The sequence below is a fragment of the Argopecten irradians genome, chromosome 12 (assembly GCF_041381155.1).
Source record: "Argopecten irradians isolate NY chromosome 12, Ai_NY, whole genome shotgun sequence".
NCBI lineage: Eukaryota > Metazoa > Mollusca > Bivalvia > Pectinida > Pectinidae > Argopecten > Argopecten irradians.
This window is the reverse complement of record NC_091145.1, coordinates 8920662-8946435: the sequence shown is the minus strand read 5'-3', so window position 1 is coordinate 8946435 and position 25774 is coordinate 8920662. Positions and strand designations below refer to the sequence as shown.

Genomic DNA, 25774 nt, shown 5'->3' with positions numbered 1-25774 from the left:
TAAACCGGAAGTGGGCGACGAAAGTAACTTTACGGCGAATCTGTTAAAACTAATTTCATTGGTCAATTTTTCTTTACCGGTGACATATAGACCAATCATATTCCTTTTAGTTTAGATACATTAGGCATACTAGCAAAGATGGCGGACAGTCGTTTGTTATACGCATGTTGACATGTTGAGGTATTTAATCATTTGAAATACCATCAAAACGTCTTTGAAAATGTCAGGAAATGTTGCACATAATATCAGCGAGAAAAGAAGAACGAATGACGTCCTCATAAGTGACAACATTGACTTTGAAGGCCTGCTTTTATCTCGCACAGTTCTACAAGGATTGAAGAGCTCTGGGTTCGAAAGGCCTTCACCCATACAATTGAAGGCTATTCCACTTGGAAGATGTGGTTTAGGTTTGTTTCATCTTGAAATAATGAAAATATATATGGATATTCAAAAATACTTTATGTGTAAAATACTGTGAATGAATGCATCGATTTAACCTGGCCGTAAATTAAAATGTTGGATTGTTTCAAAAGTAAAGAGCAGACCTGCAGACCGTTGCTTACTCCAACAATGTTAGAGGTATAGCATGACGAGACACTTTTGGAACATTACGTCGTGTCTAACCTCTAACTTCCGATAGGTCATTTACCCGATGCTGAGGGTAACATTTTCAAAGTTTGGATTGTGACAATATAAAACGTTGAAATCATATCAAAATCGTCATCAATGTCAAATTCCTACCTCTTTTTCATAAATCAACAAGTTTGACAAAATTAGCCGTAAAATCCATCTAAAACAAATATTTTCATATCCTAACGTAAACTTTCATGACCCAGACAAAACTTCATGATGAAAGCGATCTGACCGGTTAATAGAAAAAACAAATTGCAAAGTCACCAAAACGCTTGATCTGCCTATACTTTTACTTCCATTCTGCTCGCTTGAATTCACGTTCTGTTTATTGTAGTAACCAGCCGCCATATTTAAATCTAGGTCAAAATGTTACGGAAAGGATTCATCATATCTAATCTGCTAAAATACTATTTTATGAGGCCTAAAATTATGGTTCTACTATATAAGTCGGATAATTAATACCTAAACTGTAAGTACACATCGATGTTATCACTGTTAGAGCTATAGATATTGATATAATTGCATTTTTCCTTCCGCTTTCATCTGACGTCGGAAGCTGCATCAAAGAAATAGGCCTTCGGAAATGAGAGTCGACAGTCAGCAAAGTAACGTCCGATAAAAAAACGGCTGACCAGTCGACTCTCATGTTATGGGAGTAACCGTTGCTCAAACACTCTAGCTGATGAATTAATATGTCTTTGTATCTTTGTAACATGAGAGGAGAAAATGTAGCCACCAGACTGGCAATCAAGCTGAGTGACAGACTATTTAATACTATGTACAAACCACACTTAACCGATCCTCTTCTACAATTTCGCTACATTTCTCCCATCTTTCTCCAAGTCTTCATCCCCTGAAGACAAAACAACTCACAAGTTTACATGTACCCCGCTAAACATACTCTCAATGCTTGAAACAGAGGTTGATAAGATTGCCAATTTAGTAAAAGGAAAGTAGAGAATGTAGCAACCAGACCAGAGCTCCAACCTGGGTCCTCTGAACACTAGCCGTGTGCTCTATTGAATGAGCTACCTGATCACTGAAGATCGACCCATGCAGTCCACTTAGTTTTTTTTGTTTGAATGTAGAACGAATTATGATACCCTACCTTAACTCCATTTCCGTCAACCATCAGTCATAAATCTTAATTTTGTCCGTCTGGGACAATAGAAGATCATGTGCATTCCATAAAGAAAGAAAGAAAAAAAAATCCAATTATTCATGTTTGTTTATTCATTTTATAGGATTCTATCATTAAAACAAACTGTTTAACCTTTCAGATTTGATTGTCCAAGCAAAGTCAGGAACAGGAAAGACTTGTGTGTTTTCTGTCATTGCCCTGGAAAGTTTACAAACAGCCAGCTATGCATTACAGGTAATTTATGAACAAAATGTATCGAGCATCTGTAGATAGCTCGAAGTTATTACCACAAGTACCTAACATGATGATGCTAGAGATTTTCATGCAAAATTATTTTACAACATTAATAACACATATAATAAATATATGTGATGCCCTTCTTTTAATGTAAGAATCTTCTCAGATTTAGTAACATTTCCAATTGCTTTTGCTTTTGGTGAACTTAAGTAATTGAGGACACTGTCAGCAGAATTAGCATAATTCGGAGCAATTAAATTTATGCACAAAACTTAATTACATGTATGAACATATTATCCACAATGACAAATTTCTTAATTCATCTTTCATAATGCTATGCAGAAAAAAAGTTAAAAACTTCCTTTCTATATATTGAATAAAATATGAGATATGCGTTAAAATATATGTATAAAGTTTTCGTTATTGTATCTAGCTTTTGTCAAAATGGTGATGGTTACCACAATGAAATAGCTTTTCAGACATCGAAAAGTTGAAAAAAAATGGTCAGACATTCGGACCGGCAAGGACTGCGAGTAACCCGGACCGAACAAGATTTTGCTGGACCAAACATTAGTATGAACTGTATGAACAGGCAGCTGTTTTCATGATTATCTTATGCAGTTTACGTTTTTGCTAGGTTCGGTACCTGCGTAATACTTCAGAGATGCCATTTTTTACCGACTTCCGGTACCCAATAATTGTCGGACGGTCGGTCCAGACCGGATTTTAAAATAGGCGGTCCGATTCAAATTTTGCCGGACATGTCTGTCAGATCGGCAAATTTTGCATGTCTGGCTTTTGTCTATTGAATCATTCTCCTTATGTGTAGGTGTTAGTGCTGGCTCCAACAAGGGAGATCGCCATACAGATTTGGGATGTGATTCGAGGGATTGGAAGGAACATTTCTCACCTCTCTTGTCAGACTTTTATAGGAGGCATGCCACTGCAGGAAGACCGCCAGAAACTTAAAAAGTGCCACATCGCTGTTGGAACTCCAGGTTTATATATATTTCAAATGGTTTTGATTTGTTAAAATGAAAGATGGGTTCCTCTCTAAAACATTAATGACCTGGAGGAGTCTCCGCTGTAGCTCCTTCAAGTTTGCAGAGCGATGCTATTTCATTCAAAGTTTCCTTTTTGGATTTTTTCTTAGGTTTAATTTGGATTATCTTGTTTGGTTCTTAAGGCTTCGCTACTTGAGTTACTTATCACTGAAAATTCATATTTTGGTAAAAATATGATAATTAATGCATAACATTTAGGTGCTGTAACCTATGACTATGATAAAGAAAATTTAGTCCATCTCTCATACCTTTTCTGTACTTGTTTCTTATATAATCAAATGCCCCACTTAGTTATTTCTTTATTCTGTTAGCCTGTATCTGATGGAGGTCACTTAACAAGATTTTAGCCTTTGACCTATATCAAACAAAATCTTGTTTGGTCACTATCTTTTTTAACACTAACTGGTTCATTGTTTTATCTGGGAAACAGTATGTGTTATTTAAATGTATCACTTAGAATTATTTGGAGAGCCAAAGTAGTTAACAGCTTAGTTGGGGCTACTTTGCAGGACGGATCAAACAACTTATAGAAATTGGAATGATGACGACAGACAGTATCCGAATGTTTGTTTTGGATGAGGCGGACAAATTACTGGAGGAAGGATTTCAGGAACAAATTAAGTAAGTGCACAACTGTGAGATACAGGCTTATAAAATCAAATTTGTATTTATAAATGAAAATCAATAGATGAACAGTTTTAATTTAATAAACCAACAATTAATTGTGATAAAATTATAGATTGATATAATTTATTTGTGACACCATCTGCGATATGCAATGACCAGTTGTCTTCTAAATATTTGTGTTGGAGTAACTAATTATACTGATAATATATTTATTTTGGTGAAAATTAATATTGTCAAAAAAAAATTTGAAATTACTTCAACGCTGATTTTGTTGACACCAACATCATGCAGATGAAAAAAACCCTTGCAAATGAAGTGTAATTTAAGCATGATTAAGTTAATGGTGTCACTCACTATGTGAAGGAAAAACTATCACCATGTGAATCAGTACAACGAGAATCCACCTAAAGTTACTTGGTACCTATATTTGTAAAGTAATCTGTTCTTTATTCTAGTTGGATCTACTCCTCCCTGCCAGAGAACAAACAGATGCTTGCCTTGTCTGCTACATATCCAGAATATTTAGCTCAACACTTGACTGCCTATATGAGGAATCCTACCTTTCTTCGTCTCAACATTTCTGATCCTGCCCTTCTTGGTAAGTGCACTATCTGGCTCCACATTATTCCAGATACTTTAATGTTTTTGTCTCAGTAGACTTAATTAGCAACCAAAACAGTATGTGCAGTAGCATAAAGCTCCATCTCTTTTAAAATGTAAAATTCAAACACTACTTTCATTATCATGCCAACATTTAAACACTAAAATTACAGGGAATTGGTATATTTGATGTAAACAGCAAATTCTTTTATCATACTCATCACTGTAACTTATTACATGCTTATAATTTGCTTAGATTGATTATTTTGTTAAGGAATCAATAAGTATTTTTTTAACCTTTTGATTTTACAAATTGACTACCATGGTATTTCACATTGCTTAGATTGATTATTTTGTTAAGGAATCAATAAGTATTTTTTTAACCTTTTGATTTTACAAATTGACTACCATGGTATTTCACATTGTGGTAATTTAGATTTGGGTTTTTATATTTCACAATTTATCACTTTATTATTATTTTGTTTTGTGTGTTCCAGGAATTAACCAGTATTACCGATCTGTGCCTTTCCACCCCTTGCCTCACAAACAGTTTGAGAATAAGACCAAGATTGTGACGGAGATCTTGTCCTCAGTTAATTTCCAACAGTGTTTGATATTCTCAAACCTACAGACAAGGTAAACCTTCTGTTAACTACTTATTGTCACAGCGACCTGTTTTCACCATTTCATCCTAAATACATTTTTATGGAAATTTTTTAATAAGGAAAAACCTGATTGAAATGATTGATTTTTGCTTTATTGCGATGGCCAGTGAAATAAGCAAAATTAAATAGCATGTGACAATAAGTTGGTGTACAATATATGATCTCTTTCTTTCATTCTTTGATAAAGTTTAATTTACTAAGTGATGATTTATTGATAAACTAACCAACCAGTTTTCATAAATGATGGCATTATAGTTTATCCATGACTGTCTTTGCTTATTTATCAGAGCTCAGAATATGGCGGACACCCTGACCAGTCTGGGATGGCCGACTGCCTGTATCGCTGGACGTCTGGAGCAAAAGGACCGCAACGAGGCCATGAGTAAACTAAAGACGTACAAGTGTAGAGTTCTTATATCTACAGACTTGGTAAATATACTGACATATATCATTGTTATCCCAAGTTGTCATTCACAATTGCTGACTGTAGTATTTTGAAGTCAGTGTTATACCAGTTCACAGTGAATTTGGATCACATTTGCTTTTGTCTGATTTTGTTTTCTAATGGTAAAGCCATTTTTAAAATCCAACAAGTTTTTTTCAAATGGTATATTGAAAAGTGGTGTCTATAGACAAGTGGTCTTGATACACCGGTCAAATTGTACTATAAATAGTCATTTAGGACCCTAAGAAAGTTGTCTTAAATAAGCAGGTAGTCATTATACTGAGGTGAGGTAGATTCACTGTATGAAATTATATTTACTTCATCATTAGAGTGTGTAGTTATGCTACACTTATTGGACTGAGATATTATTGTATTGTTTGTCCTTATTTCCTCAGACGTCTCGAGGAATTGATGCGGACAAGGTGGACTTAGTGATCAACCTTGACATTCCTAAAGACCATGAAACTTATCTCCACAGGATTGGCCGCGCTGGCAGATTTGGTAAGGGAACAAAACACAATGGCATACAAAAAGCATTACTATATTTCATAGGATCTAGGGGAAGGAAGGAGGGAGTGGGCAGATTTGGCTAGAAATTGGGTGGTAGAGATGTTAAAAAAGTTATTTTCACGCTATAATGGAAGAGCAAATATATTTTGAAGAGAAAATTGTTTTATGAATCTCATTTGACTCACTGTGATCTCCTTTTAACCATTAATACTTTACAAATTGTTCTCAAAAACTTATGCCAAACTGAATCGTTCAAATGAATGACATTTTGAAAATTTATTTGAAATTTTAGTACCCGGTAATCAAATGTGATTATTTATAAAAATGAAAATGAGAGAATTACTTTTGGGTGGCTATGTATATTTGTAAATTATAAGACATTGTAGCATTGTTGTATAGGTATTTCTAAGGTAACCAGTGTTCATTTATTGTTCAACAGGAACATTTGGGGCTGCTGTTACTATCGTCAGCCAAGGACAAGAGGAACTTGATCTTCAGTCAGTGGAGGGCAAATGTAACACTCATATCTCGCTTCTACCAGGTAAGATTTCTCACTTGTAAAGTAAAGTCAGTAGAAGGGAAATGTAACACTCATATCTCACTTCTACCAGGTAAGATTTCTCACTTGTAAAGTAAAGTCAGTAGAAGGGAAATGTAACACTGATATCTCATTTCTACCAGGTAAGATTTCTCACTTGTAAAGTAAAGTCAGTAGAAGGGAAATGTAACACTCATATCTCACTTCTACCAGGTAAGATTTCTCACTTGTAAAGTAAAGTCAGTAGAAGGGAAATATAACACTCATATCTCACTTCTACCAGGTAAGATTTCTCACTTGTAAAGTAAAGTCAGTAGAAGGGAAATGTAACACTCATATCTCACTTCTACCAGGTAAGATTTCTCACTTGTAAAGTAAAGTCAGTAGAAGGGAAATATAACACTGATATCTCACTTCTACCAGGTAAGATTTCTCACTTGTAAAGTAAAGTCAGTAGAAGGGAAATATAACACACATATCTCACTTCTACCAGGTAAGATTTCTCAGTTGTAAAGTAAAGTCAGTAGAAGGGAAATGTAACACTCATAATTCACTTCTACCAGGTAAGATTTCTCACTTGTAAAGTAAAGTCAGTAGAAGGGAAATATAACACTGATATCTCACTTCTACCAGGTAAGATTTCTCACTTGTAAAGTAAAGTCAGTAGAAGGGATATATAACACTCATATCTCACTTCTACCAGGTAAGATTTCTCACTGTAAAGTAAAGTCAGTAGAAGGGAAATATAACACTGATATCTCACTTCTACCAGGTAAGATTTCTCACTTGTAAAGTAAAGTCAGTGGAAGGGAAATGTAACACTCATATCTCACTTCTACCAGGTAAGTTTTCTCACTTGTAAAGTAAAGTCAGTAGAAGGGATATATAACACTCATATCTCACTTCTACCAGGTAAGATTTCTCACTGTAAAGTAAAGTCAGTAGAAGGGAAATGTAACACTGATATCTCACTTCTACCAGGTAAGATTTCTCACTTGTAAAGTAAAGTCAGTAGAAGGGAAATGTAACACTCATATCTCACTTCTACCAGGTAAGATTTCTCACTTGTAAAGTAAAGTCAGTAGAAGGGAAATGTAACACTCATATCTCACTTCTACCAGGTAAGAATTTCTCACTTGTAAAGTAAAGTCAGTAGAAGGGAAATGTAACACTCATATCTCACTTCTACCAGGTAAGATTTCTCCACTTGTAAAGTAAAGTCAGTAGAAGGGATATATAACACTCATATCTCACTTCTACCAGGTAAGTTTTCTCACTTGTAAAGTAAAGTCAGTAGAAGGGAAATATAACACTCATATCTCACTTCTACCAGGTAAGATTTCTCACTTGTAAAGTAAAGTCAGTAGAAGGGAAATGTAACACTCATATCTCACTTCTACCAGGTAAGATTTCTCACTTGTAAAGTAAAGTCAGTAGAAGGGAAATATAACACTCATATCTCACTTCTACCAGGTAAGATTTCTCACTTGTAAAGTAAAGTCAGTAGAAGGGAAATATAACACTGATATCTCACTTCTACCAGGTAAGATTTCTCACTGTAAAGTAAAGTCAGTAGAAGGGAAATTAATATCTCACTACAGTAAGATTTCTCACTGTAAAGTAAAGTCAGTAGAAGGGAAATGTAACACTCATATCTCACTTCTACCAGGTAAGATTTCTCACTGTAAAGTAAAGTCAGTAAAAGGGAAATGTAACACACTCATAAGATTTCTCACTTGTAAAGTAAAGTCAGTAGAAGGGAAATGTAACACTTATCTCACTTCTACCAGGTAAGATTTCTCACTTGTAAAGTAAAGTCAGTAGAAGGGAAATGTAACACTCATATCTCACTTCTACCAGGTAAGATTTCTCACTTGTAAAGTAAAGTCAGTAGAAGGGAAATATACCACTCATATCTCACTTCTATCAGGTAAGATTTCTCACTTGTAAAGTAAAGTCAGTAGAAGGCAAATATAACACTCATATCTCACTTCTACCAGGTAAGATTTCTCACTTGTAAAGTAATAAAGTCAGTAGAAGGGAAATATAACACTGATATCTCACTTCTACCAGGTAAGATTTCTCACTTGTAAAGTAAAGTCAGTAGAAGGGAAATGTAACACTGATATCTCACTTCTACCAGGTAAGATTTCTCACTTGTAAAGTAAAGTCAGTAGAAGGGAAATGTAACACTCATATCTCACTTCTACCAGGTAAGATTTCTCACTTGTAAAGTAAAGTCAGTAGAAGGGAAATGTAACACTCATATCTCACTTCTACCAGGTAAGATTTCTCACTTGTAAAGTAAAGTCAGTAGAAGGGAAATGTAACACTCATATCTCACTTCTACCAGGTAAGATTTCTCACTTGTAAAGTAAAGTCAGTAGAAGGGAAATGTAATACACTCATATCTCACTTCTACCAGGTAAGATTTCTCACTTGTAAAGTAAAGTCAGTAGAAGGGAAATGTAACACTCATATCTCACTTCTACCAGGTAAGATTTCTCACTTGTAAAGTAAAGTCAGTAGAAGGGAAATATAACACTCATATCTCACTTCTACCAGGTAAGATTTCTCACTTGTAAAGTAAAGTCAGTAGAAGGGAAATATAACACTGATATCTCACTTTAACCAGGTAAGATTTCTCACTTGTAAAGTAAAGTCAGTAGAAGGGAAATGTAACACTCATATCTCACTTCTACCAGGTAAGATTTCTCACTTGTAAAGTAAAGTCAGTAGAAGGGAAATATAACACTGATATCTCACTTCTACCAGGTAAGATTTCTCACTTGTAAAGTAAAGTCAGTAGAAGGGAAATGTAACACTCATATCTCACTTCTACCAGGTAAGATTTCTCACTTGTAAAGTAAAGTCAGTAGAAGGGAAATATAACACTCATATCTCACTTCTACCAGGTAAGATTTCTCACTTGTAAAGTAAAGTCAGTAGAAGGGAAATATAACACTCATATCTCACTTCTACCAGGTAAGATTTCTCCCTTGTAAAGTAAAGTCAGTAGAAGGCAAATATAACACTCATATCTCACTTCTAACAGGTAAGATTTCTCACTTGTAAAGTAAAGTCAGTAGAAGGGAAATGTAACACTCATATCTCACTTCTACCAGGTAAGATTTCTCACTTGTAAAGTAAAGTCAGTAGAAGGGAAATGTAACACTGATATCTCATTTCTACCAGGTAAGATTTCTCACTTGTAAAGTAAAGTCAGTAGAAGGGAAATGTAACACTCATATCTCACTTCTACCAGGTAAGATTTCTCACTTGTAAAGTAAAGTCAGTAGAAGGGAAATGTAACACTGATATCTCACTTCTACCAGGTAAGATTTCTCACTTGTAAAGTAAAGTCAGTAGAAGGGAAATGTAACACTCATATTTCGCTTCTACCAGGTAAGATTTCTCCCTTGTAAAGTAAAGTTAATAGAAGGGAAATATACCACTCATATCTCACTTCTACCAGGGAAGTTTTCTCACTGCTTCATCTTGATAAGCCAGCATGTAACTTAACAAAATTTTATCTCTGCAACATATATTTCATCCTTAGACCTGGACTAAGGTTAAATCTCATTCAATCTATGTATCTTACTTTTCTCGTCACTGGTACTTCTAAAATTTTTATTTAATATCAGATTTTATTATTACCTACACTACCACTTTTATCTTCAGAGGATGGTTATTAGCTATATAAATAAATTCAACAGCTTCAATTTCTAATTTGTTAGGCCTTTCACCCAGCTGCTCCTTTGATGTATTTGTCACACTACTTGTATAGATAATTCTCTTTGACAGTCCTTGTTACGTTTTCAGATCCAATACCAAAAGACCTCCCTAAATCAGAGTGCAGGATTACCATAGATGATGTAGTCTCTTCTCAACAGATCAAAACTTCACCAAAACACCAGAAAGGGCTCCTTCAACAGAAAAAGGGCAACAGACGAAACAAACATAGGAAGAGAAAAGATTCACAAGATCTAAGTAGCAAACAGGGAGAGGATCAAATAGATTTAGCAGATGATATATCAATCAATGAGATCATGTCAGAGGAACAGCATGAAAATTCTGGTTCAAATGGACTTCTCATAGAATCAGGAGATAAAATTAGGGTTGCTATGGAGACAGTCGATGGAACAGAGTTTATGACAGAATTAACAGATCAAATTGGGGTTGTTACTGAAATAGGTGATAGAAATGGAGTCAGTAGTGATGTCATTGAAAAAGGGGATATAACTGGGCTTACCACAGAAACAGGGGACGTAACTAGACTTACCACGCAAACAGGGGATGTAACTGTGGATGGAACTAGCCTTACTTGTGATCTCATTAAAATTAAAGATAAAACCATGCTAACTGGTAATGTTACTGAATCAGGAGATCATACTGAGCCTCATCAGTGTGAAGTAACAGACATCCAAACAGTGGAAAATGTAACAGAAGTAATGAACAGTGATATGGCATCTAATGGAGATGTTAAACCCATAGATATTGTTAATAGTGAGAAAGGTTCTGATGAACGTGAAACACAAACTCTGAATTCCAAAGTTTGTATTGGTGAAAACTCTTCTCTCCCATCAAATGGAAGTGATACTATTGATTCTAGTCTTCATCCTCGGATTCCGTCTTTCAAATCTTCTATAGGTTACAAACCTGTCTCAAATCCTCATACCTACAGCAGTGCCAAGCTAGAACTGGAGCATTACAAGAACAACCATAACAAAATGGTGGATGTCAAGGACATACAATTTAAGGTCAAGGTCACTCCTAACTCCAGGTGCTCTAAAGTCAAAGAAGATTTACTTCAAAAAGTATCTCTAGTTCTAAAGGACCCTAACATTTGCACTTTAACAGTGGCTGAAAGAGTTACATACCCTGATGTAGCAGACGACACGAGACAGCAGGGATTGACCTTGAAACCATTATCAGTATTAGTTACCGATAATGAGAAAGAAGGCCAAATTGTTTCTCTTGGAACGGACACAAGTGTGAAACAAGCTCCAGTGAAGGAAACTTGTCTACAGTCATCACAACAGTCAAGAAATGACAATGGTACAGTCCAGAAATCCACCCTTCAGGAAAATGGTTCAGTCCACAAACTCACTCTTCAGGACAGTGGCAGAGTCCATAAACACCTTGCCAATGACAATGGTGCAATCCAGAAATCCACCCATCAGGAAAATGGTACATCCCACAAGCTCACCCTCAGGGAAAGTGGTACAGTTAATAAAAAGTGCACTAGGGATAGTATCTTAACCTTTTCTGACAGGGATACAGTAGAAAATCATAATCCTTCTCTTAGACCTGTGTCAAAACCTCGCTCACAGGATGAACATTCACAAATTCCTCTTGTTCAGCATACAGACAAACTTAAGGTAAAACCTGTGGAAAAAGGATCAAAAGCTGATAGAGCGAAATCCACAAACACTTCCGGTATCAGGAGTGTGTCTGTTAAATCCTCTGACATTCCAGCAGAAGACCATGAACCATCTAATGCATTAACAGCAGCCATTGCAAACGTTATGAAAAAGATTTTGATGCATGATCAATGTAATAAGGAACAATTGGAAGAAAAAGTATTTAAATTTCTGAAAAGATCTATACAGACAGACAGGAAATTTGGAAATAACAACGGAGAGAAAAATGATGGATCTGACCTGTCAGAGACCGACTCATCGTCAGACAGCGAATCATCTGGCGAGGAATCTGATGATGAGAGGACAACTCAGGTGGAGGAGGATGAAGAGGTAGATGAGGACGAGGAGGATTACAAGGAATTCCTAGAGGACAAAGGCTATAGAAACCAGACAGAGTGGGATGAATGTATAGAACATTGTGATGATGATGATGATGATGAAGAATACACAGATTATGGTGCATTTGGTGGAAATCCTTCTGTGTCAGAAAATCCAAAACATTACACACAGTGGAATGGATGGGGATATCCCTACCCCATTGTACCTTGTTACTATCCCTACCCGGTCTATTGGTGCTACCCTATGTATTACCCCAGTTACCCAACCACAGGGTACCAGCCCCCAGGGTACCACCTCCCACTGTATCAGCCCTCGGCCACACAGACAGAGCAGTATCTACAGACTATCAGGAACAACCAGGCACAGTACATTCAGCAAATGCTGCACAAAACATAACTGTCCCTAGCTGTTTATTTTTTATAATGTTGTGAAAACACAGATATACATGTCGTGAAAACAGAAAATATTTACAGAAAATTAATGAATATAATCCATCAGTGACAACATTTTGGTTTGATTTTGGACGGATTTAAGATAATGTTAAGGTTACATTCATCTTTAAATGTAGGAAATACCAAATCTCTATTAGTGCAAAAGAAGTCTTTGATTATTTATGAGGAGATTTCTTATTTCCTTGAGGAATTTTATCAGTCTTTACTCAACTAATGTATACAGATATATACTGTTTTCGCCGTGATTAGCGCCCCTCCCCCTATAAGCGCCCCTCCCATTTTCTGGAGAAGAGTTGAAGGCCCCCATTCCATGGATTTAACAATGCTTTACAACTTGTGATGCCTCTAACATCAGCATTGTATCTTATATTGCATGAGATTGGGAGTCTTTTACATGTGAATAATGACATGATAATGCATCTCAAAGGATAAAATGCATATGCATGTTTACTAAAACAGATTAATGTAGCATGAGTACAGAAAGATTTAGATTATGGCTGACTTTTTTCGTCTACAACTTACATGTTGGTTCATTAATATTCGCCCCCCTTTCCGCCACCCTTTCCTGTGCGCTAAATATGGCTAATACGTTTTAGGGAATTAGGTCAAGGACATTTGTCTAGAAAAATCAGTGTAATGACTTGTTGGGGCCAACAACCCAACAACCAACACATATGCATATATTGACATTTATTCTTTTCATCATAAAATGCTGTATTTGTAGATGTGTAAGGAATCTCTTTAAGATCTTTCTCTCCTGAAACTCAATTTTATTGAATCCTATGAATGATGCTGATAGAAATTAGTAATTAAAATGAACTTTTTCAACAACATTTGAATGTTCATGTACTGTTAGCACTTTCTGAAGGAAAAATTTAAAAGATACAATGATATTCAGTAAGGTCTTCACTAATTTGATCAGTTCTCAGATATCTGTACCATTATTTTCAATGCAGGTCTTCAGTAGTACAACGTTTGGCATTTACAGTGATAAAGTCATTGTTGTAAATGTTTGTATGCTTTCCAGAGACTCGAAAGGGATCTCAGTTTTCCTTTTTATAAATTGTTATTGTTTCAAATTTAAATGTGTTTTCGTCTTTTTTCATGTGTTCTTTTTTTTGTGTTTTTTGGAACCACTGTCTTAAACCCAGCTGTTCAAAGGGTAATTAGCTAATCATATAATTAGTGAAATTTTCATATCTCATTTGCTGCAACATTTGTGATCATATTTTCACAAAAATTGACGAGCAGCTAAAGAATGAAGTTCTTAGGAATGTTTGAAAATTTGGTAAAATTTGCATTACCAGAAATTATTTAATCTTGATTTGACAATTGTTATTGAATTGTTATCAGCCTAATCACATTTGAACAACTGATCTAATGTGGTGTTGGCGTCTTTCAATGTCCATACAATGAATCCTGTCTATAAAGACCACCAAAGGAACAAGTACACAAGTATATAAATGTCTTTATAGCTAAGTGGTCTTTATACACAGGTCAAATTGTGGTCTTTTTAAGCAGTTGGTCTTTATACAGAGGTGGTCACTAAGGCAGGTTTTACTTATGTCCTATAAGCAGCTATGTTCTACATAAGGATGTTTGGGTGGTGGATTGGTTAAGTCGCCTTTCATCTAGCCGGCAGGGGTTCAAAGGTCAGGGGTCACCTACCCCATCATGTGGGTTTTCTCCAGGCACTGTTTTTCTCCCACTTTAAGACCCCTCGTGTGCTTTCATCCGGGACATCGAAAGTGATTTAATTGTATAAGTTGTATAACTTATTTCGCAATCAATGTAAAATATTTAAGTTTACATTTACAGCTATGTTTTTATCAAGATATTTTAGAATTGAGAAGAAAGCTAGAACTTCCAGAGAAGAAACACTGAATGTTATTTAGTTAGTTTTTAGCTCACCTGGCCCGAAGGGCCTGTGAGCTTATGTCATGGCGCGGCGTCCGTCCGTCCGTCCGTCCTTCAACATTTCCTTTAAATCGCTACTAGTCATAGAGTTCTGCATGGATTGTAACCAAATTTGGCCACTAACATCCTTGGAGGAAGAGGAACAGAAATTGCATAAATTTTGGCTCTGACCCCCCGGGGGCAGGAGGGGCGGGGCCCAATAGGGGAAATAGAGGTAAAACCTATAAATCGCTATTTGTCCTAGAGTTCAGCATGTATTGTAACCAAATTTGGCCACAAAACATCCTTTGGGGATGGGGAACAGAACTTGTATAAATTTTGGCTCTGACCCCCAGGGGCAGGAGGGGCGGGGCCCGATAGGGGAAATAGAGGTAAATCCTATAAATCGCTACTTGTCCTAGAGTTCTGCATGGATTGTAACCAAATTTTGCCACAAACATCCTTAGGGGAAGAGGAACAGTACTTGTATCCATTTTGGCTCTGACCCCCTGGGGGCAGGAGGGGTGGAGCCCAATAGGGGAATTAGAGGTAAATATTCAAATTCCTTCTGGAAAGAAACAATGAACCAGTATTCACAACAGTTGAGCTCCAGTGTGGATTGACTTGCACCACATCAACCACTCTACCACTCACAGGGACCTGGCATGAATTTTTGACCAACTGTATTTATATATATGTATATATATTATACATAGGTACTATATAATTCATATAATCATCAATGAAGTACAATTTCAAAAGGAAATTTAAATTAAGCCTTTGGATCAACAACAAATAGTGCATATGGTACATTGTATAATACTATATAATAACTGGTACATATATATATACTGTTGTTTGGTACGAGCCAGGTCCCTGTGCTACCACTGGGATCCCTGGTAAACATTGTCAAGAATGTTGAAATGATTACTGTATTAGATGTATCTTTAGTTTTAGTCAAACTCGTATACGTCAACAAGTTTTCACTGTACATGTAATAGGGGAGGAGAAAATGTAGACCGGATTTTGAACCCAAGACATCTGAACACTAAATGATTGCTCTAAAGAGCTACCTGGTCACTGATAATCGACTCAATGCATTTCTCTACAAAAATACTTCAGACTTGATGAGTACTTTCATTTCATTTATTTATTTATATTGCAAAATATCACATCAACATTGAAAAACACAACAAGAAATATAGACATTTTAAATCATCTGTTACATTCAAGTACATGTACATGTGGTTCATAATACTTGATCGGGTAACCATCCAGTTCAGTTCCACTTTAATTTAAAATCAATCACATAACATCGCTCTTACTTATGACATTTTTCTTAAGATTACCTAAGTGGTGAATATACCAGAATTAAAAAATGTTACTAAGGCAATTAAACTTGAAATACTAAATTGCACTGTTGATATTTTAAATATCTTTGATCTTGACAGGCAGCAAGATTACCACGTCTATCTCCCCCATGGAATATCTGGCCAAATAGCATAGAAATGTGGTTTTGCTACACTTTTTTTGTGTCAATATCCAGTCCAGCTGAATAACCTACTGTTCCTAAAGAAAATTTCTTTTGGGGACAAAAATTTGGCTAGGATGACTCGCATATATAGAGTACATCTGCAAACACTTCAAAAATACCTGACACTCCATTTTTAAAGCAAAAAATTTATAGTTTCTTGCCCTAACCCCCAGTGTTCTGTCCATCGCACTTCAATCCATTATAGACTCATAGACTATTTTTAGATAACTCTGGGTTACCTGCTAACACTAGTCCGCCACCCCTCGTAGAATTGGGGTGAAGAGCCAAAATTTATACAAGTTCTGTTCCCCTCCCCCCAAGGATGTTTCTGGCAAATTTGTCCAATGCCATGGCATACACTAAGGACAAGTAGTGATTTTACTTACCATCACAGTACAATTATTAGGGCCCCTCATTGTCCCCAGGGGGTCAGAGCCAAAATTTTAATCAAGTTCTGTTCCCCTTACCCCCAATGTTTTTTGGCCATTGTCAATCATGCAGAACTCCAGCACAGTAGCAATGTTAGTTTCATTGTCAATCACTTCCAGCACAGGTACAAATGTTAGGGTCATTGTCAATGTCACTTCCAGCACAGTACAATGTTAGGGTCATTGTCAATCACTTCCAGCACAGTACAATGTTTTTGTCATTGTGTCAATCACTTCCAGCACAGTACAATGTTAGGGTCATTGGTAAGATCACTTCCAGCACAGTACAATGCTAGGGCCATTGTCAATCACTTCCAGCACAGTACAATGTTTTGGTCATTGTCAATCACTTCCAGCACAGTACAATGTTTTATGGTCATTGTCAATCACTTCCAGCACAGTACAATGTTAGGGTCATTGTATTGATCAAAAAGCATAGGAAATGTGGTTTTGCTACACTTTTTTTGTGTCAATAGTCCAGTCCAGCTTACCTACTGTGAGAAAAGAAAATTTATTTGGGGGAAAAATTTGGCTAGGATGACAGTCGCAATATATATAGAGTACATCTGCAAAACACTTCACAAATACATGACAACTCTATTTAAATAACTTTCAGTTCTTAGCTAACGAGTCTGTCATCGCACTTCTCAATTACATGTACTCTCTATTTTTAAATAACTCTGGGTTCCTGCTAACCACAGTCTGTCGTAGAATATGAAGTGAAGCTTTATATGGATGTTACAATTGTCCTTGCCATAACACCAAGGACAATCTCTGTCACTTCAATCACGCACAGAGCACAGGAACAATGTTTTGGGTCCCATTGTCAATCACTTCCAGTACAGTACAATGTTTGGGTCATTGTCAATCACTTCCAGCACAGTACAATGTTTGGGTCATTGTCAATCACTTCCAGCACAGTACAATGTTAGGGTCATTGTCAATCACTTCCAGCACAGTACAATGTTAGGGTCATTGTCAATCACTTCCAGCACAGTACAATGTTTTGGTCATTGTCAATCACTTCCAGCACAGTACAATGTTAGGGTCATTGTCAATCACTTCCAGCACAGTACAATGTTAGGGTCATTGTCAATCACTTCCAGCACAGTACAAATGTTTGGTCATTGTCAATCACTTCCAGCACAGTACAATGCTTGGGTCATTGTCAACTCACTTCCAGCACAGTAACAATGTTTGGGTCATTGTCAATCACTTCCAGCACAGTACAATGTTAGGGTCATTGTCAATCACTTCCAGCACAGTACAATGTTAGGGTCATTGTCAATCACTTCCAGCACAGTACAATGTTAGGGTCATTGTCAATCACTTCCAGCACAGTACAATGTTTGGGTCATTGTCAATCACTTCCAGCACAGTACAATGTTAGGGTCATTGTCAATCACTTCCCAGCACAGTACAATGTTAGGGTCATTGTCAATCACTTCCAGCACAGTACAATGTTTAGGGTCATTGTCAATCACTTCCAGCACAGTACAATGTTAGGGTCATTGTCAATCACTTCCAGCACAGTACAATTGTTAGGGTCATTGTCAATCACTTCCAGCACAGTACAATGTTAGGGTCATTGTCAATCACTTCCAGCACAGTACAATGTTAGGGTCATTGTCAATCACTTCCAGCACAGTACAATGTTAGGGTCATTGTCAATCACTTCCAGCACAGTACAATGTTTTGGTCATTGTCAATCACTTCCAGCACAGTACAATGTTTAGGGTCATTGTCAATCACTTCCAGCACAGTACAATGTTAGGGTCATTGTAAAATCACTTCCAGCACAGTACAATGTTTTGGGTCATTGTCAATCACTTCCAGCACAGTACAATATTAGGGTCATTGTCAATCACTTCCAGCACAGTACAATGTTAGGTTCATTGTCAATCACTTCCAGCACAGTACAATGTTTTTTTCATATTGTCAATCACTTCCAGCACTACAATGTTAGGGCCATTGTCAATCACTTCCAGCACAGTAACAATACATTGTCAAGCACAGTGTTAGGTCAATCACTTCCAGCACAGTACAATGTTTTGGGCCTTTGTCAATCACTTCCATCACAGTTGTTAGCAATATAAGGGTCATTGTCAATTCACTTCCAGCACAGAGTACTCAATGTTAGGTTCAATGTCAATCACTTCCAGACTGTTACAATGTTTGGTACATTGTCAATCACTACTGTCCAGCATGTTATTGATGATGTCACGTAATTGAGAGCAAGTGAGCACCCTTCTGTGAGTACTATTAATCGTGTGACAATTCAAATTTTGCTTAGCAAGGAGGTGGAAAATCAAGTACTTAAATCTTTCAAAATTTCATAAGTATTCCTTAACTTTAATAAAACTACTTAACTTATTTTTCCTCTAGAAGCATTTTTAGAAGCAAGTTAAGGAACTTAACACTGAACTTTCTGTAATATAATTGCTTTCTTAATTTGGAAACATTCTAGGAGGTGAGGATTTTCCCTAAGGGCTGTTCCCCAGTAAAAAATTTATATGGTTAGGGGGGGAAAGGCACTTTGAAATTGGGTTAGACCACACCGATGAGAAGTGATTTTCAATTTTGTTGACCACACACATATCTATTTTTTTGTGAACAAGACCATGGCATAGAAGCGATTAAATTTTTTTATTTCACTCCGATTTGTAGTATTTGGATTTACACATTTTGATTTCTAGCATCACCAAAGAGTCCTAGGACAAAATTGCACTGTATATGGTGCAGTGAACTTTTGTTTGTTATGCTGTATCTACTACTAAAATTTGTATAAGGGTACAATCCTTGTAGAACCAGCGTAAAATCTTCTAAACATACTGAATTGTTTCGCAAGCATAATGCAAAAGTAGACATCTGAACATTCACACTTAAGCTTGTGAATTGCAACTTTTTCCTCGACTTAATACCAGTGAATTTAAATAAAGATCTGTTATTTTGCCAAAACTAATCTCTTGTTTCTTTGTACCATTGTCAAGTCTGAATGAATATAATATGTTTTAGATAAATAGTCTATCATTATTATATCAAAATACTAAGAAAATATAATAATTGTTTTGTATTGAAGATGAACAACACATTAAATATTGTCAGAAATTAACATTTTTTTCAATATTTATTTTTGTATTTTTGTAGTCAGGATGACTGAGCAACATTATAAAACATAAAATTTGCATTTTATTTCAAAAGGTTACAAATGCTTCAGATAGACCCACCCACAGAAGGGATTTATTGAAACGCCACCCTGGCACAGAAGTGATTTTATTTTGAACCCACCATGGCACATACTATTTTTTAAAGTGCCTTCCCTGGGTGCCATATATGTTTTGCTGGAACAGCCCTAAGTAATGGAATATTGAGAACAGTTTGAACAATTCAAAAGCTGTATATAAAACCAGAAAATACACTTACTTTTCATCTATTTTCATCGCATGAGGATTGTATCTACAGCACAGGTCCTTTACAGTGGTTCCTACAGTTAGGCCAGAGTACACGAGGAAGACGTCACGGAAGTTAGGGAAATCCCCCGCTAGATAAATAGAAATACAATACACAAATACACCTACAGGAGAAAGATGTCACAAAAGTTGGGAAATCTCTTGCTAGATAAATAGAAAATAAAAACAAGAGCTGTTGGAGAACAGCAAAGCTCGCCTATTCAGAAGAAGTTGATGTTCAAGTATTTACTATTTAAACATGGAAATGACAAATCAACAGACTCAAAAACCCCCTAAAGGGCCCCAAATTGGTTGTATTATCACGTTCAGCATCCATACACATTAGGAAAATAAAATCATAAACATTTATGATGACTTATGCTTAAACAATTGACAAAATAGAAACTTGCTCAAAAACTTTAACATGGAAATATGACAAATTAACAGACTCAAAAAACCCCTAAAGGGCCCCAAATTGGTTGTATTATCACGTTCAGCATCCATACACATTAGGAAAATAAAATCATAAACATTTATGATGACTTAAGCTTAAACAATTGACGAAACAGAAACTTGCTCAAAAACTTTAACGTGAAATGGGACGCCAACGCTGACGCCGACGCCGGGGTGACAACATTAGCTCCCCCTATTCTTCGAGCTAAAAAAAATGCATATGCACATGAACAGGGGGAAGACGTCACAAAGTAAGGTAAATTTCCAGCTAGATAAAATTGAATGCACAATTACATCGATAGATAACTCAACTTACAGGCATAAATTGACAACTAATAATATTGTATCATATCTGTCAAGTTTGATATTTGTGTTATCTCTCACTGAAAGTTAAATAGGCAATCTGATAGCTCCAGGGTAACTTTGGGAGTATTATCTGAGTTTGATTTTATGAATATTTTTGTACTCTTGTGCTTTTTTGAAACACTTTTGCAAGGGGCAAATCTTGTTGAACAAACATTTCATATCAAAGTAGATTTAAACAGTATACCTTTCTGAGCAACACAGTAGATCTGTTAACAGTATACCTTTCCGAGCTACGAAGCGAACACATTCCTCCTGTAGAAGTCTATCTTCCACCAGCTTTGGTATCTGGGGTGTGACTGTGTACATGTTGGAGTACTGAAACCAAAATACATACAGGAATTAGCCCGGATTTTACCATCCTATCATTATTTACAAGCATGTAAACTTAAATATGAAATAGCCAGTAGAACCTAAGTTAGACTACCGTAATTTATCAGGGGCTGGCTTTGTTTAAATTTTGCGATTTTGGCTATAAGGGTTTATATAATTCATCCATTTCTCAAATTTTCCTGATCATAGCAATGTACTGCAAAATAGCAAAAATTGCCGTTAATCATTATTTTATATCATTAGAAAACTATATTTGATGTTCTTTTCTTTGAACAAGAACACGACACTGAAGCACTGAGTTCTTGTACACGTACTAGATTTATGTGTTTATGCAAGATGCTGAACCATACCTGGAAAATGGATATGATCTTGATGATCTTGTAATGCCTGAAAATCAAAGAAAATATGTTTCAATGATCTACATGTTTTTTTACATTGAAGTATTCAAGATTTAATTATATAGTCACAATTTTTGCCTCTGAAACACATATTTCTTATGGTAGATTTAATTAAAACACTTTCTGATAAACTCCACATACAAAGGAGAATAATTTTTACCTTTACACTGGAACATAAATGATGACTTTATCTGGTTTTGTAGGCGAATCTCTTCATGATACATAAGATACTTACAGCAGGTTCTGAAGGCAGACCTTCACCAGGTTTCTCTCCACGTCAGCCTCAGCAGCTATCCGTGCTATATGGTTAAACCCGTCGATGTACATCAGTACCTGGACATAGGATAAATCTTCTATTATAGACATTCATCTGACATTGGACGAAAGGTATTAGTAAAACTGTACATATACAATTGTACTTTGTTTGAAATGTTGGAAACATTTCACCTTACTATGATACATGTAAGATATGGAGGTCGGAAATGTTACCTGTTTTATCGCTGCAGTTGCTGAATTTACTTGATCTATGGATGCCAGATTATTAAGAGTAATCTTATCCTTTCTGATGATCAATAAAATATATTATCATTATTAATATTAAGTCGTTACAGGTAAGATTACCTGTTGAGTGGTAAGATCTAGCGAGGCCAGATTCAGTGTAGATTTGTCCTTTATAATGATGGGGACGTCATGGTCCTGTATATTCGGGGGATCTTGTATGATAGGTGGAACCTTCAGGTGTACTGTACACGACTCACCTGTTCAGGTAAAAACAGTCTTCAGGTTTAGGGTTATAACATAGCACAGACTTTAGTATCAATCTTTATTATATGAACTACACCAATTCCCAAACAGAAATGAAATGAGGATGCGGTGACCTAATTGTTTAGATGTACCCAAATATTACCAAAAGCCCTCCACCTCTATGTCACGAGTTTGAATCCCATGTGGGGCAGTTGCCAGGTAATGACCCCTGGTCAGTGGTTTTTCTCTTGGTACTCCAGCTTTCCTCCACCAAGAAACCTGGCACATTCTCAAATGACCCTGGCTGTTAATAGGATGTTCAACTAATAAAACCAAACCTAAGAAATGAAAAATGTTGTCTCCATAGCTTTTGTTTTCTCACAGGGTGAATGCTCAACTCAAGGCCAAAAGTGAGGCAGTGTCAAGAAAGAAGAAAGTAAGTTAGAATGGAGTCCCTTACCCATAGGGATACTACAGGTGCCATCTTTATTTAGACTACACAGCAGCTCAGCGAGAAACGAGGGCATGCGTTCCTTACTCTTTTCATCAGACAACAATCCGCTCTCCATCTAAAACAGAGAAAAGAATCTTACAATGCTAAACGTAAAACAATCCATATTTGTAAATATTACAAGTGTATTGTGATGAACCTGCTATCAATTACATTTATACTATTAAGCAGAATTGAAATAATTTTCAGGACTGAATAATTTTTAAAACTTCATTTTTTTCAATTTTACAAAATTTTAGGTACAAATTTATTTTTTGAATTTTGTAACAAAATTTTCATTTAATGATAAATTTAAATTATCATATGACTCATAAAGCCTTGGAATAACTAAATTTTTTAATCAAACAACAAAACCAAAATATGGTAAATATGACTGAATAACAACTATAAGTATGTCATATTCTTACTTTTCTTCACTAAGATTTAAAAAAAAAATCAATCAATGGTAGATAAGTTGACTCTCTGAATAATCAATCACATAAAAGTTTCCCATTAGTTTTCAAAAACCAAGACATTGTTTTGTTTTCTATATTACAACGTTTATTTTTTTGCAGCATTAAGTAGAAATAACAAAAATTCCATTATTGGAAATAGAAAATGTTGAATTATCAATGGCAGCTAACCTCAAGCTGTGTGAGATAGGCGGCCAGTTTCTTTACTACCGGTTCATAGTTAGATGTGTCCATAGCTTGGTCAAACACAAAACACAGGTTGAAGATGAGTGCATTTCTTGCATATTTTGGGTTGTCAATGACAACAGGACAACCCAGGATGATATGGTCTAGTGCAGTTCTACAACAGGATAGAAAATAGCATGTCAAAATACAAACAGGTACAAACAATGTGAGTAAACCGTAATTCCTTTAAACAGGTTAAAAAGAAAGTCAACAGTTCTAGAGAAGTCATCCATGATGACGACCATGGGCATCACTCAGGTATACTAGGAAAACAGCAATACGTTGGGTAAATGCATGAGACTGAAGTTTGAGTTGCACAGAAAAAAGTGACCTTGAACTTTGATGTTATGTACATGTATGAAAATGGAATTAAATTTGGATATAATTTTGATTTTCATGACAGTCAAACCTTGACATCTGAAAGTCTTCTGGACCGCATGCAGTAAACCAAGAATTCAAGTTTAGATTATGTAAATATACAGTGAAAAGCTTTGAATTAAACTTTTTGAATTATAAAAGTTTGAGCTAACATAGTAACAATTTTCAACATGGTATTAACAATCATATCATTAACTCTAGGACTCTGAATCCTACACCTGGACTGTATACTATAAATGTTACTTACACTGTGATGAGTCGGCCCTGTAACTCTGGTTTAGTGATGATGTAGTTGTGTATATCATTGACTCTAGGACTCTGAATCCTACACCTGGACTGTATACTATAAATGTTACTTACACTGTGATGAGTCGGCCCTGTAACTCTGGTTTAGTGATGATGTAGTTGTGTATATCATTGACTCTAGGACTCTGAATCCTACACCTGGACTGTATACTATAAATGTTACTTACACTGTGATGAGTCGGCCCTGTAACTCTGGTTTAGTGATGATGTAGTTGTGTATATCATTGACTCTAGGACTCTGAATCCTACACCTAGACTGTATACTATAAATGTTACTTACACTGTGATGAGTCGGCCCTGTAACTCTGGTTTAGTGATGATGTAGTTGTGTATATCATTGACTCTAGGACCCTGAATCCTACACCTAGACTGTATACTATAAATGTTACTTACACTGTGATGAGTCGGCCCTGTAACTCTGGTTTAGTGATGATGTAGTTGTGTATATCATTAACTCTAGGACTCTGAATCCTACACCTGGACTGTATACTATAAATGTTACTTACACTGTGATGAGTCGGCCCTGTAACTCTGGTTTAGTGATGATGTAGTTGTGTATGGAATCAAACCCTTTACTGCTGATATAGTCAGGAGGCACCTAATCAAAACAGAAAATCATTCATTTTAAAATACTATTTCCCTGGTATTTAATCAAAGATTAAATTGGGTAACAGGTTAAGGCTTCAACAGCCTCCTCCCAAACAGGTTTTTTTTTCTTGAAGCCACAAATGTAAATCTGTGTTATTAAAGAGAAGAAAATAAATATTTGAAAACAGGTCAATCTGAACAGTATATATTAGGCCTAGTGCTCTTAATCTTATTGTAAAAATAGTGTAAAGTGAGTGGGTCAGTGTGGCTTGTAGATAGTGTTAAATTGGAATGGATTGATCATCGGTGATCATGCAGGTAGCTCAGTCTGTAGAGCACTCGGCTAGTCTTCGGAGGTTCTAGGGTTCAATCTCGGTCTGGTCGCTATATTTTCTCCTATCGTGTTACAATTATTTCATCTAGAGTTATCTCCCCTGAATGGCACAAAATTTTATAAAATCTAGTTTTTGACCATTCAAAGCTAACTTCAGACAAATGAAGCACCTTAAATGAAAATTTATGCATAAATACATATGCCAAGACGTGTAATTTTACGTACAGTGTCATTATTGTGGTGTTAAAAGGATTTCAACTTCGCCTTATTGCACAAACGGGTTTATAGTAGGATTGTCCAGAAACTTCTGTCATAAATTAACTACGCCTAGTAGATATCAGCGGTAGCAGTAGGATTCTATTAATATACGACAGGAATTTAAATAGACTATACTCATATTGAGTTGACATAGCATTATTAATTATATCTTGAACAGACCTACATGTATCAGCTTTATCTGTTCATAGGAACTTGACAGCATGAGCTGGACGGTGTCACTTGGCGTAGGCCTAAGCTTATGCTTACCTGACAACTTATCTTAGGACCGGCAACGGGATCAAACTGACAGAAAATTATTGCAGCTATCTGATTCATGTCTGGGCATTATGGAAACAGTTTCCACTGGTACAAACAACTGTGGCTCGTTCTTCTGTCAAAGGAAGCCATTGAAAATAACCGGAAGTTGGATCTTAAACTCGACATTGGCTG

The 25774-nt window shown here is 36.0% G+C and overlaps 2 protein-coding genes across 2 annotated transcripts; one reads left to right on the top strand and one right to left on the bottom strand.

Moving 5' to 3' along the window:
* Window positions 1-136: 136 nt before the first annotated feature.
* LOC138336097 (uncharacterized) lies at window positions 137-13753 on the top strand. The gene is made up of 10 exons (XM_069285395.1): window positions 137-407; window positions 1914-2008; window positions 2841-3009; window positions 3585-3696; window positions 4158-4300; window positions 4800-4938; window positions 5255-5396; window positions 5808-5913; window positions 6362-6463; window positions 10283-13753. The coding sequence occupies exons 1-10, from the start codon at window positions 221-223 to the stop codon at window positions 12616-12618; spliced, it is 3531 nt and encodes a 1176-aa protein (XP_069141496.1). The 5' UTR covers window positions 137-220; the 3' UTR covers window positions 12619-13753.
* A 6198-nt stretch (window positions 13754-19951) lies between these two features.
* LOC138336467 (GATOR1 complex protein NPRL2-like) lies at window positions 19952-25751 on the bottom strand. The gene is made up of 9 exons (XM_069285971.1): window positions 25592-25751; window positions 24651-24742; window positions 23407-23575; window positions 22733-22841; window positions 22150-22286; window positions 21764-21861; window positions 21481-21517; window positions 21022-21115; window positions 19952-20073 (listed from the first exon to the last, which is right to left on the bottom strand). The coding sequence occupies exons 1-9, from the start codon at window positions 25658-25660 to the stop codon at window positions 19952-19954; spliced, it is 927 nt and encodes a 308-aa protein (XP_069142072.1). The 5' UTR covers window positions 25661-25751.
* Window positions 25752-25774: the final 23 nt, after the last annotated feature.

Excerpts from the sequence above, each read along its gene's own strand:
- LOC138336097 (XM_069285395.1), top strand. The coding sequence starts at position 221 with ATGTCAGGAAATGTTGCACATAATATCAGCGAGAAAAGAAGAACGAAT. Across the intron at positions 2,009-2,840 it reads CAGCCAGCTATGCATTACAG|GTGTTAGTGCTGGCTCCAAC; the intron begins GTAATTTATGAA and ends CCTTATGTGTAG. Across the intron at positions 3,010-3,584 it reads CATCGCTGTTGGAACTCCAG|GACGGATCAAACAACTTATA; the intron begins GTTTATATATAT and ends GCTACTTTGCAG.
- LOC138336467 (XM_069285971.1), bottom strand. The coding sequence starts at position 25,660 with ATGAATCAGATAGCTGCAATAATTTTCTGTCAGTTTGATCCCGTTGCC. Across the intron at positions 23,576-24,650 it reads CAGGGCCGACTCATCACAGT|AACTGCACTAGACCATATCA; the intron begins GTAAGTAACATT and ends ATCCTGTTGTAG. Across the intron at positions 20,074-21,021 it reads TCGCTTCGTAGCTCGGAAAG|CGGGGGATTTCCCTAACTTC; the intron begins GTATACTGTTAA and ends CTATTTATCTAG.